Source organism: Carex rostrata, chromosome 1 (assembly GCF_964058835.1).
Source record: "Carex rostrata chromosome 1, lpCarRost1.2, whole genome shotgun sequence".
NCBI classification, from domain to species: domain Eukaryota; kingdom Viridiplantae; phylum Streptophyta; class Magnoliopsida; order Poales; family Cyperaceae; genus Carex; species Carex rostrata.
Window position 1 is genome coordinate 1217774 of NC_135918.1, and position 14279 is coordinate 1232052.

General features: G+C 32.1%; 1 protein-coding gene across 6 annotated transcripts; it reads right to left on the reverse strand.

Moving 5' to 3' along the window:
* Positions 1–3695: 3695 nt before the first annotated feature.
* LOC144551128 (putative HVA22-like protein g) lies at positions 3696–13234 on the reverse strand. 6 transcript variants are annotated; one of them, XM_078298993.1, is made up of 6 exons: positions 12953–13228; positions 12774–12872; positions 11537–11581; positions 11382–11445; positions 10048–10212; positions 3696–4053 (listed from the first exon to the last, which is right to left on the reverse strand). In XM_078298993.1, exons 1-6 carry the CDS (start codon positions 12982–12984, stop codon positions 3877–3879), a joined length of 582 nt encoding a protein of 193 aa, XP_078155119.1. In that variant the 5' UTR covers positions 12985–13228; the 3' UTR covers positions 3696–3876. The 6 variants fall into 6 exon arrangements, with proteins under 6 accessions (XP_078155119.1, XP_078155104.1, XP_078155095.1 ...); XM_078298978.1 differs by having other exon boundaries at positions 10048–10260; positions 12953–13226; XM_078298969.1 differs by having other exon boundaries at positions 11382–11595; positions 12953–13234.
* Between the last annotated feature and the right edge of the window lie 1045 nt (positions 13235–14279).

The window sequence follows — 14279 nt, forward strand, 5'->3', positions numbered from 1 at the left end:
TTAAGAAAAAGGTTATTCACAAAAAAAAGAAGCTAATTATTTACAATGTATACATAATAAAGATCTCCTCTTCCACTATAGTGTGATGCCTTTCTTTTTTAGTTTAGTCAGGCTCGCCTATATGTTCCTGTACTAATCTGAAATCTCTAATGCGATGTGATTGACAAGATCTAATGTAATTATTCCAGTTGTAAATGATGGTATACATAAAATTATTTAAACAATATTTTTTTTTTTGAGAAAGTAAACAATATTTAAATTAATTTCCCATTACAATCTCTTAAGAATGTTGAAAGAAGGTATTTGTCAAATCAAAATCAACCAGCACATGATAAGCGTGGTTCGTAAATTGGTGAATAAGAAAAAAAAAAAAAAAAATAGGAGCTAGGGCTGCCAAAAAGAAACAGACCCACAGACGAATCATCGATTTTATAATTAAAATAAAAAAAAATCCAACTGACGTTGATTGAATATGATTTATGGGAATTTATTAGACATTGAAATAATAAAGGATCTTTTACATATATTTGAAAAGAAACGTGAGAGATACGATACGACCGACAAGATAGCCACATGAGAAGGATTTGTTGTCCTTTTTCATTTATACGATAAGATCATAAGACCATGTTGGCATTACCATAATAAGGTCTAGACCGGGAGAAAGGAGAAATTCTGACATGCTGATCCAATATAAAACTGGAATTAAGTTTTGTGCAAAAGATCCAAATTTCTTTTGACAAAAACCCCACCTTATAAAACTTGGTCATTTATGCTCTTTAATTTGTTAAAGATAAGAGAGGGGTTACAGGGCGGTGCTAAATATTTGCATGGCCAGAAATCAAACTTCCCCAAATTATCTTTTCTAGGTCATTATTCACTATTGTCAAATACGATATTACTCAAGAAAGCAATATAAGATCATTAAATACACAAATTTGTCTTCTTTTTGTTTTTCTGTAAAATGATTCCTCAGTAATCTCGCATAAATTCTATCTCTCGATTTTTTTTTTTTTTGAAGGTTGTCGACAATTGTCGGCAACAAATCTATTGAAACTCTCGATTTTTAATCATACATATCATCTATATTTTACCAATTTAATTCAGTTTCTCTTTATTTATTTTTATCGAATGGTTTTTGTATCACATCTCTATATCTTAATTAAAATGAATGTGTTTGATATATATAAGATATAATGTAACACTTAAATTAATATTTTTTTTCTCTATTGAATATTTGCGCAGAAAATCATGTTGTTAATCATAATATGGGTCTTCAATATTAAAAATAATATTTAGTTTTTGTCGATTTTTTTAGAAATTGTCTAATTTTAAAAATTAACTTTTACTTTAATAATTATATTTCTTTTTTTTTTAAACTTTAATAATTATATTTCTCGGAACAAAGATTACGAAAGCAATAGTACATTATATCACATAACTGCACATTTTTATTTTGGGCTCTGAATCTCATTTTGTTGAGATATGGATCCAAGTAACATTAAAAATAATTTAGTAGATAAAAAATCATTACTCTTAAAAATTAGGCATTTAGAATACTTAAAAATGATACTTTAATTAAAAAAAGAGTAAAAATTATAAAATTATGTAAAACTTGGTTTCCAAACATATTTTGTTATGGATGGTATAGGGTTGAAACCAAAAATATACTATAGTAGAGCTGGATTTGGTAAAAATTAAACAAGATATATTTAGAGCGAATTATATTTGTTGTTTTAATTAAAATATTTTATTTATAACAGAGGAAACTATAGGATCAACCTTTTTATAAAATGAGGAAGGTTGAAATACTTCATTTTTATTACTTTAAGAAATAAAAATTTAGAATTATTAAAATAAAATAATTTAACATGACCACATCATTTTCTCTCTCTCTATATAAAAAAAATATAACAATAGTTATTTTTGGATGTTAATTTGTGAAACTTAATTTTTATCAAAATAAAGTTGCAAAGTCATACTTTCTTACGTGCCTGTAACATAATCTATCCCATATCTAACAATTTTATGAGTTACTTTATTTTAGAATATTATTATTATAAATTAAAAAAGTGTAGACATAATAAATACATAAAAATAAAAGGTGAAATAATTTGAATTCTCTTTCAACATAATTACAAAAAAAATCAAATATATTTATTTATTACGAAGAACAAATCACTTTAAAATAAAAAGTTGTCCTTTTCAAAACAATAGATATATTGTGCTTATCCTCGATTGTGTCCGTAAAATATTATTCTTTTTTAAGCACGCATACATACGTGAAAATTGAACGATAACGGCGGTCAATTGGTTCCTTTTTTCGTTTCGGCTCTTGGGCCACATTGTCAGAGAGAGATAAGAGTAAGACTCGGCCAGATTGATTATGTGGCAAGGAGAGGGCAGATCAAGCCACGAACTCATCCATATCCCCCGTCTCTCTCTCTCTCTCTCTCAGAAATCAACATAGGTAGTAGTAGTAGTTGGCCATGTGTTGTGACCTGGAGCCAATAATTGATCCCTGGCCCACTTTTCATCGAACGGTCTTGATTTAATATATCGCACCACATAAAACAACAGAAAAAAATAAAAATAAAAAATACCCTGAAGCCTGAACGAAGTCTCTCTATCTCTCTCTCGTCGTTTCACTTTTCCCGAAAAAACAACCATCCTCAAATTCCCTCTCATCCCACTAATTATCTCCGTTCATTGGTTCAACCAAAAAACACAATCATCTCACTCATGCCCCACTCCCTCTCTCTCCTCCACCATGTCTAAACGCAGCCCCAAGCCGTCGACCAATGGCCACTTCGAGCTGCGCCACTGGCGGTCGACCAAGAGAAAAACGCGTCCGCCTGCGATTAGAATTCCAAACGGTGACAGAACCTCGTTGGAATTGTCTGAGATCAACCCGGTATTGAATGACACCGATGATGAAGGTTATATTAGTCTCAGAGATATTTTGACTTCACCAGAGTTTGCTGATGTGTCATCACCTACTGTTAGGGGTGGCAGCTGGCCGGAGATAAATATCAGCAACCCCTTGGTGAAGCAAGCTGCGTATGCATACTTGCAGCCAAACCAGTCGGCCAGGGAGGTGGAGCGACGACGGCTTGATGTGAAGCGGGTCATCTCGGAAATCTTCTCACCTTGTCTTGAATTTTTGGGGGTGATCTTTAATTTTAGGAGATAAAGTTGAGTTCTTGTTTTTCTTTTCTCTTTTGTAAATTTTCATTTTGTTTTGTTGCTTTGTCTTGAATTTTGATCTCCTGTAAATATTAGGAGGGAAGTGACCGAAAAGGATTGATACAGATGAAGGAATTATTGCACTAAATTGTTGGAATAAAAAGGATAGATCCATACGGAATAAGGGCTTAAGCATTTTATTCCAATTTTTTGGTCTTTGTTTGATGCTTATTTGTTTCAATTTTTGATCTGCTGGCAACAGCAAGAGAATGTAGAAATATAGGTGAACAATTGCTAGTGGAGGAATTTTTCTTTGCTTCAATAGAAGATGTCAAAAAGGTATATTGAAAAGAAAACAAATAAAGTCAATGCATTTGCTGCATTATTATGGGTTTTATTCATTTGGCACCTTTCCGATTGATTTAGATCTTTTTTATTTTTTGGTAAATTGCTAGTAGGCTTGATTTAGAGCTTTAGTTAACAATAGGAGTAAAAGACAGTATTGCAAGGTTAGATGAATCTATCTTTAATGGTTACTAAAGAAAGTTACTGTTGCAAAAAAAATTAGTGGGAAAGAATAAAAGAAAATCCAACAAAATGTCAAGACTATGCCTATGCAATTTATCACCGTACTTTTTGTTGATGTGTATTTACAGTGAGCCCAGTTGCAGTACTTGTATTTACAAAACAATGCTAACGTCTGGTGCTGGTAAGGTAATGGGGCCGCTTGGGTTTGGCTCGTGCAGTCGCAGGTGCATTGCGAAGCGGTTTCACAATTGCCGCATCAACATCAGAGCAATCGGGAGTTTTTGGTTCATTGTACATCGAGCGTTTGACCGGGAACGGGCTCCATCCTGTCTGTTTCTTATCCTGCATCGAGTATAAAACTAGTTGTCAAATAGCGAGATTTTGTACAGATTGCACCTGAGGCAACATATTGCTTTTTCCAATACAGGTGTTTTTTTTTTTCTTTCTGGGAACAACATGTAAATTGGTTGTTTGGAATATGCAGGGAAAGAAGTTATCAAAATAACATCCGGGCACATGCACATGCTCATGTTTATATATATATATATATATATATATTTTTTTTTTTTTGACATAATTAATTTCACTAACTCCTTGATCTTCCTCAAGTTAAAGAAGATAAAATTTTTCATTTATAGAAATTATATAAAATAATATAGAGTATAGGCTGTGGCTAATTTGCTGCCGGCAGCATTTCTGCCGGCGGTGCTGCCACTGTTTTTTCTATTTTTTGATGTTCAAACGACAAATCTAAACCGTTAGATGTTTAATCTATATTATAATCTACTTGGAGACCAAATTTTACATTTTTTGGAATTTTTTTACTATATATTAAGCTGGTTTGAAAACCGCTGATTTCAATGCTGCAGAAATTTACTGAAATCAGCGGTTTTCAAACCAGCTTAATATATAGTAAAAAAATTCCAAAAAATGTAAAATTTGGTCTCCAAGTAGATTATAATATAGATTAAACATCTAACGGTTTGGATTTGTTGTTTGGACATCACACGGCTAAATATAGCCCCGGCAGCACCTCTGCCGAAATGCTGCCAGCAGCAATTTAGACAGACCCTAGAGTATAATATGGATCTCATTCATATTTCGATCCCCTAGAAGGAGCATTTTTTTTCGGTTCTTCAGGGAATCCAAAAAAAAACGGGGGAAAAAAAAACTTGGTTCCTTTAGGGATTCTTTGTGGTATATGCGTAGTAGGCAGTATGGTTCAAAGGAATCTAGGAAAAAAAAAATCCGGTTCCTTCTATCGGATCAAAGCATTGGATGAAATCCATATAATCCTTATTTTTATATAATTTCTAAAAATAAAAATTTATGTAAAGAAGAAGTCCTATTTACTGAAATATAGGCTGTGACCAGCAGAACAATGACTAATAAAAACATGAAATAAATTAATCCGAAATTTTTAAAAATACCATTTTCTCAAAAATGATAAACCAAAAGACCACGATTCTGTGAAATTTCGAAAAATAACATGGCTGCATTTAGAAAATGCGGCCACTTTTTTTTTTGCCTTCTCGTGCAGCAGCTCAACCTAAAGAAAAAAAAAATGGTCATGCTATTTTTCGAAATTTCACAGAATCGTGGTATTTTGATTTATCATTTTTGGAAAAATGGTATTTTTAAAAATTACGGTAAATTAATACATGGATAAAACCACAATTGAATGCTAATTTTTCCCGACATTCTTAAATCAAATATATCAAGCTAGCATGCACATTGAGAATTATCAATAACAAAAAAAAAGGCAATGACCTTTATTACATATGTATGTATGTAAATACAGAAATTGGATTTGGGTAAAATGACTGGATGACTTCGAGTGATTGAGAGATGTACATCCAAACTCGGCTCGGCTCAAAGAGAGAAACAAAATGATTCGGCTCTAACTCGGCTCACTTTTAATAGAAAAAAACTCAACTCGACTCGGCTCATGTAAGTACTTGGCTCGACTCGGCTCGGCTCATCTAAGCACTTCGGCTCGTGAGCCGGCTCATATTACATGGTAAAAAAGTGATCATTTAACTATTTTAAAGAAATTATCGAAGTGGAATAGAAATATTCTTGTGACTTTAAATTACATGTTAAAAAACTTTAATTATTTTTTAAAGAAATAATTCAAAGAAATTTAAAAAAACGATCATTTCTTTAAAATAATTTCAAAATGTCAGCTTATATTACATGTTGAAAAACATTGAAATTTGAAAAAAAAAAAACATTGAAATCGGAAAAAATTTGAAATCTGAAAAATTTGAAATCTGAAAAATTTGAAATCTGAAAAATTTTGAAATATGAAAAATTTTGAAATCTGAAAATATTTGAAATTAAAACAAAAATTGAAATTTGGAAAATTTTCAAATTTAGATTTCAAAATTTTTCAGATTTCAAATTTTTTCAGATTTCAAATTTTTTTCAGATTTCAAATTTTTTCAGATTTCAAATTTTTCAGATTTCAAATTTTTTCAGATTTCAACTTTTTTCAGATTTCAAATTTTTCAGATTTCAAATTTTTCAGATTTCAAATTTGTTCAAATTTCAAAAAATTTCAAATTTCAAAGTTTTCAACATGTAATATGGGCCGGCATTTTGAAATTATTTTAAAAAAATGACATTTTTTTCAAATTTCTTTACATCATTTCTTTAAAAAATAATCAAAATTTTTCAACATGTAATTTAAAGTCACAAGAATATCTCTATTTCACTTCAATCATTTCTATAAAATAATTAAATGATCAGTTTTTTTAACATGTAATATGAGCCGACTCGCGAACTCGCGAGTCAAGCCAAGTGTTTACATGAGTCAAGCCGAGCCGAGCTTTTTTCTTTCAAAAGTGAGCCGAGTCGAGTTAGGGTATTTTTTAGTTTTGAGTCCAATTCATTATGAAATATTGAACCGCTCAACTCATTGATTCGCAAGCCGGCTCAACTCATTAGCAGCCCTATGTACATCAGAATCGGATGGTTCAGAGAATATTTAAGAAATCTCCAACCCTAAAAATTCAAGGCTTAATCTAGACAGTTGATTTTGATTGGATGGTTTAGATAGAATAGTAATAACCTGCTATCATGACACCCGAATGTCTAGATGTACTTTGAATTTTGAAACACGTTTTTGGTGGGTCCATGAAAACTTCTTCTTTATTTTGATTGAAAGTCAATGAAAACTAGGCTGGTCGCCATCTAGGGGTGTCAATGATACCCTTTTACCCGATCCATATCATATTTGATAAGGCAAGTATTGGTAAAGTTTTTTTTTCGTTAACTTATTGAATATGAGTATAGATAAGGATTTTTTTCATTAACTAAATGAGTAAGGGTACGAGTAAAGACTATTTCGTACCCGTTATCCTAGAGGGTAATTATATAATAATATAATAACGTTTGAGTAATAATTAGTGAGTACTTTTGTTATTTAGTGTATTGTTTTTGTTGTAATAAAATATTAAACATATTATTTTTATTTATATGTCTTGTTCTTTAATTAAATAATTAAATTTATCGGAAGATATATTTTTATTTTTGAATTCTCTTGTTTTATAAAAAATACAATTTAGTTGAAATTGATTGCACATTTTTATTTTTACTTTTTATTAGTAATATTACTGCATATGTGAGAAATAAATGAGTTTTGATATTTTATTTGTAAAATATAATAAAACTAATTATTATAGTAGTATTATTCGTTATTCACCCACTACTGTTTCGTTACCCGATAATTTTAATATGTAAGGGTAAGGTAAGGTAGAGTAAGATCAAATTTTAATGGCCAAGGGTAGGGATATAGATAAAGTCATTCTTAGTGGGTATGGGTATGAAAATGCTTCCATCCTACCCGTATCGTACCCATTGTCACCCCTACAAAGGTCACTCTCAATTGCCATTATCCAACTAATAAGCCAGAATTAATTGGCAAACAGGTCCCACCTCTAATATAAATTTCCTGCAGCCCCACAACTCAAGTGACTTGCTATCTTGCATTTTTTTTCCTGTTATTTAATTAATTAATTAATTAATATTTTTATTTACTTATTTTTATATATTATTGGGGGGTGGTTTGAGTTCAGGGGTGGAGCATCACACTTTCGTCTTATTAGCTCTATGGTTTGAGAGGGCTCCAATTTAAACAAAAAAAATAGAACTAAGAAACTATACACATTATTATTTTAGGTTACTATTTCTAGTAGAATTATGGTATAATGAAATTCTTCTAATGGTATTACGTAAGTACTTGTTATTATCTTATTATTCAGTTTAGCATACAACCTACCTAACAATAAAAAAGTTTCATTGTTGTAATAAAGAACAGGGGCAGAACTAGAAAATTTAGTTAGGGGGGCTCAAACTTAAAATGCATAATTATTAATTTGTGGTTAGTGGGATTTGAACCCCAAGACCTCTCAAGCACAAAATAGTCTTAACCACTAAATTATAAGTACACATCTAACATTTTATGAGAAGGGTTGAACTATATAAAAACTTCAAAGAAATAAAAAATCAATTAAATTTCAACATACGTGATTAAAAATTTGAAAATCATGAGGGTGGCTTAGCACCCACTGAACATAGTGTCCATCCACCCCTTATAAAGAACACTTCTGATGAAGCAGATAAGTGGAATGGTGATACTGATAACTGCTAACTATCGTCCTGGAAATTTTGCCTATCTCGACAACTATGGTAACTGGACTCTCATGGTAATTAACTAATTCTCCTAGCATGTAACATGGAGGATCCTTCCCTTTTTACTTCAACAAGAGAATTATTAATGATACTCTGATATAATTTGAGACTAGAACCTTTTGAGTACTTGAACAACCAACCTTCCTATTATGATGTGTTTTATTATTTTTTTAGCAATAATGTGCAGACTAGCACTAATAATTAAAAAGTAATGGTTTATTATTGCTATCTTCTGTTATCAGTCAAGCAGACTGGTTCTTTTACTTATTTATTGAGGTGATTGTAATTGTTAGCAAAATATTAATTTTATAATAAATATATATTTACTCACCATATGTTCTGTACACTGAATTGATAGTTACGGAGGGGAAGGTGCTACTTCTTATTGGTTGAACTAATCTACAAAAAATTTGTATGTTAAATCACTATCCAATTGTTGAACTTAATCAGCATTATTTTCCATACAGTATAAATAATTATTGCACTTGCAACTTGAAAGCATAATTTTTATGGGTAGTGGGAGAGCCAACCAAAATAAACACACCATATATACATGCAAAAAAAATCAGTTGTCTTTTCAAGTGCTTCAACCATTAATGAATGCAAAGGCAAAATATATGATTCCTTGTATACAAGTACATAATACTTAGTAGCAAATATTCTAACAGTTTGGATGAATTATTTGGTTTACCCAACTTTTGCTTTAAATCAATGGTATACAGTGCCATGGAGAGATAATGGCACCATATCCCCCTTGTGATGATTAGAAATGAAGAAAAAAAAAATACAAAAGTCATATCTAGTTTATTTATTGGTATGAATTAATAACCAAATCTCTGATAATTAGAAACTAAGCAAAAAAAGAAATACAAAGGTCATATCTGGTTTATTTAATGGTATGGATTAGTAGCCAAATGTCTCTTTCGATCCTTGTCAGCTCTTCTAGTGACCAGTTAATTATTAATCTCACCAATATAACAAAAGATTCCCTAATATCTTTATCGATATACCACTTGTGAATTCTTTGTTCTTTTTCTTTTTTTTTAAATTGTCATTGTTGCAGTGTTGCTTATCTCAAAAGCAAAAGACAGTTTTCAACTGCAGCCGTGTTCACTTGGGAGATTGAGCAATATCACAACAATATGAGAACTTAAGGTCAAATAGGTCATCTTCCAAGGAACACGGAAACATAGTTCAAATACTTTTTTTGGCTTTTTGCAATGGTTTTAATTAAATGAATAACTAAACTGCTCAATTGATATGTTCAGAAAATTTCACTCCTACTGGCCCTACAATGCACAATATTGAATTAAGAAAGTCTGACATGTCAACGTCTTTTGGGTCCTTTTGTTTTTAACTTCACTTTTTGACTGCAAATTTTGTTATTTGTATAAATGGGGCTGGGTGACATTTCACCAAGTTGAGGGCCTAGAAACTATTCTTTCATTTGAAATTAAAAGGAAATATTCCCATCGAAACCAAAAGAAAAGAAAAACAATCAAAAGTTAAGCGCAGAAAGCCACAAGAAGTATCAATTAATATTGCCAGATACTCAATAAGTGGAATGGTAGTGTCTGGCATGGTAATTTCTACTATCTATAAGGTCAAGTTTGAGAAAACATTTGCAAAAATAAGCTTTACCTCATGTCTTATATGTTCCCTGTTAGGCGGGGGAGATACCACTTGGTGCACAACTTCAAGGAAAAATGTCATCCCTTTATCAGTGAAGTTCTTGATATAGAACACCAAAACCTGCCCTGATTTGGCACGTAGGTTTCCTAGCCTCTGCTCTATGTTTGGCTCATACTGCATCACAAATGGCCGCAGGAAGGTGTCATACACCAAATCGCTTCCCTTTAAAAGAAAATTACAATTACATTTAGGAGTTAGAAGGGCAGCATGGTGGGCACCCTAGGTCCTGAGAAATGATGGAGATAGAGGAGACTAATGAAGATCTAGATGGGCACCAAAAGAATGGCATCATTTAGAGGGGATACAAGGATTTTGATTTTGAATAAAAAGATGTAGTGCAATATGCATTACTATTTGGAGTTGGTTTAATTTAGAAATAATGATAGTTGGGGTTTATTCTGCTTCTTTTCCTTTGTTTTCTTTTGCTTTACATCTTTTTTACTTTTTTCTTTTTCTTTTTCTTTTTCTTTTCTTTTGTGTATTTTTGCAGGAGGGGGGGAATTTACCAAGGAACTCTGAGCACCTCCTTAGATGCGGACTCCGCAAAATAAGCTGGGTATTTTTGGTAGATATACTACAGATGAGAGCTTTAAGGGTAGATAGTATTAATATAAGTCTTATTTTATTAATTAGAATTAGGATTTTTTATGTTATTTTGTCAATTGTCATCTCACCTATATTAAAATAGCACCTTAGGGTCGTGGGTCAGGTCAGGAGACTCCAACTATAGAATGGGTGTGTGAAAAAATATAAAATATATTTCATTCATTTCTGGTACAGAGTAGGAGACTGATCAATGACACTCCACGAGAGCACATGAAAGAGTTGGTATTGTGCCAACTTATTTCATTTAAAAAGAAGAAAAAGGAGTTAAAAGTTGAACTATCACCGATATTTGTACAAAATTGAAGCTTAATACTATAGATTGTGTACCATGTGCACATGGAATCTCTAATATCTACCATTGTTATTGTTTTCTAATTGATTGTTTTCTGTTAGCTTATATGTGACAATTTATTGGGTTGTCTTCCTTTAAAAGGCAGTAGATGGTGGGAGGTAATTTATAAAACAATTATAACCATGTCTCTCACACGGTCACACCCAGGGGGAGGTGAGTACTAGTCATTTTACACATGTTACCAGACACGATCAGTATTGAACTATAACAATACCTATCATTTGCAGTGGCAACAATATGGTTTAAAACCAGAAGAATACTTGATACAACATCTGATTAGCACTGAAATTATCAGTATAGGATTTAGAAATACAAAATCAGTTACCTTAGTTTTAGGATACCAGAGATAGACGAAGAAGGCTAGCTTTACTTCTCCATACATAGGCAACCTATGTTCAATGATAGATAGGCTTGTTAATGTAAAAGAAATAATTAACTGGAAAAGTGAAACTGATTTGATGATTGGAAGTTTAGCATTACAATGAGAGGGGGCTTTCAAATACCAGCACCATTGCAACAATAATCCTAGAAAAAGAAAACTGAATTATGATTAGCATGAATTAAAATTTACACATACCAAAGGCAAACTGATAGAAACAAGGATCTGTGTAAAATAAGGTATAAATATTTTGCGTGTTCCAGTAATCCGGACCCAATGAATTTCATATTATAGTCATTTAAAATTCCAGACTTTTTTGTAAATTCATTTTAATGTTTGGGTAGACAAGTTCGTTTGGAGCTGCGATTCAGTTGCTTGAGTACTCTTCTTGTTATATCAGGTCAGGTTCAGATTTCTAGTCAAAGTGGAGTCTCCAGTGTTGGGTCATTATGGTTTAAAAATATTCCTCCCAGATGTAATTGTTTATTAATGGTACCAAATGAATGTCTGGTTACAAATTATTAATTTTAATTAAAGTTGAATTTTTAGATTGTGGGTGATGAGCTCTTAACACAAATATTATGTTGACTTCCACTGTGGATAGTTGCGAACAGAGCAGTTGAGGATGCGAAGATGTGGATCAGATACTGTGGTGTAGGTACAGCTACTGTGAACATGGTAGATGAGGGAAGTGGGAGCAAAGTAATTACAGGGGCAATTGATGCTGTAACATACTTCTCATGTAATAGTTTAGGAACTGATGTTGTAAGCGCATTTACGAATACAATCTTGGTAGCCATTACCAAGTTTAAAAAAAAAAAAAACAAATATTATGTTGATTTCTTTTTGGTTCCAACTTTTTGCCCTTTTTTTTGGTATTTTAGTTACCTTATTTTATTTTTCCTTCAAGGAGCTACACTTTGAACATTTTGCCAGATCTAATCATTCTTTATCTATAATCCTTAAAAATATTGTAATTGAAGTCACAGCTTGTGAATTTTTACTAAAGAAAATTAGCTTTAGAAGAAACATAGATACATAGCTCAGCACTTAACTTTTGTAATTGAGAGAATTCCCTCTTCCAATTTTAGCATGGAAGAAATAAATTCAAGTCTCAATCACAAGGATTAAGCATAAAATAATTTAACAAAGTGAGGAAAGGACAAATTTCAACCTGCAGTGCTTTCAGCTTATTAAGGTCAAGAATTTAAATTTAGCAATGTTGATCTAATCAAATATCATACACTCGCCAGTACTGACACTAGATTCGAAATTGGTCAGACCTATTTTGGTCTTATTCAAATAAAAATTGACAAAAAAAAAAAAGAATACACTCACCAGTACTGACACCAGAATCGGAGCTGCTCAACATGGCCAGGCCGCTTCTCTACCATCTTGAAACACTCAAATGCGGGGTAAGCGTACCCAAATAGCAACCTAGATTGTCACTCAAATTCAAGTTCCTATAAGTGTTAAATTCTACCAAAGCTAAACAAAATCACAAATTGACAACTTACGTAAGAGTAGCAGTGAGAAATTCTCCCAACATAGCCGAATCTATGGAAGCATCTATTCAAATTTTGGATATTTCAGATTCGGCAGTTGAGAAATGTGACTCGTTTGAGCAATTATACTGATGATTAAGAGGAGTGGGGAGTACAATTAAGGACTATTTAGTGGAGATTGCGTGAAAAGGAAGAGAGAGCAGGTTGCTTCCGTGAGAGACTAACAGTTGCATTTACAGGAAAATTAGTTACGGAAAAGGAGAGTGTAAATAAATAAATTGCAGGGATCTCCTGATTACTGTTCAACTCTTTTTTCTTTGGGGGCAATTTCACGTATACCCCTCAAAAACTTCAAAATTACATATTTCCCCCTCTAAAGTTTGAAATTACATATTCCCCCCTCTAAACTTCAAATACTCACAAATTTACCCATTTTATTGTCTTTTATATTAAAACTCATTCTAAATTTATAAAATACCTATTTTACCATTTTATTAAAAGCATATAAAGCCCATCAAACTCAAAATTGAATCTGAACAATTTTTCTACCGTCCAAACTACTTTTAAATATGCGTGCACAAGATCAGCACGAATCTCGATGCGAACACACACGTATATTGATGTGACATGCACAGATCTTAATGCGATGCACACCAATCAATATTACTTTAAGATCCGTGCATGCTAGATCAACACGAAATTGAAGCACTATGCACAGATCTTAATGCGATGCACACAGATCAAACGGTAGAGGAACCCTTTAGATTTAAATTTGAGTTTGATGGGCTTTATATGCTTTTAATAAAGGGTAAAATGGGTATTTTAAGATTTTAGAATGAGTTTTAATATAAAATACAATAAAATAAGTAAATTTGTGAGTTTTTGAAGTTTAGAGGGAAAAATACGTAATTTTAAACTTTAGAGAGAGAAATACGTAGTTTTAAAGTTTTTGAGGGGTATACATGAAATTCCCCCTTTTCTTTGAAAAAGTTCAAAGTCCATTAAAGACCTTGCGTAGCATTTACTTCTGCATTCTCCCATAGTTTTTTTTTTTAATAATATATTACAGTTGGGCTAATGGGCTCTGTGCTTCCCGGCCATTTTTATTAATACCCAAAAAAAAGTAAAATTTTAAAATTGTCCCGATCGCTGGGTCCACGGGCGGCCCAAAACACCAAGCAGACCGTCCGGGCCAGGGGCGGTCCACTAGGGACTAGACCGCCTGTGGTCCGGGAGGTCCTTTTTTTTTAGAGATCTTAATATTTTGATTTAAATAATTTTATGAAGAAAAAATTTCCTTGTTTAGAGTGTATGTCAAAAAATAAGACATTTGATATAT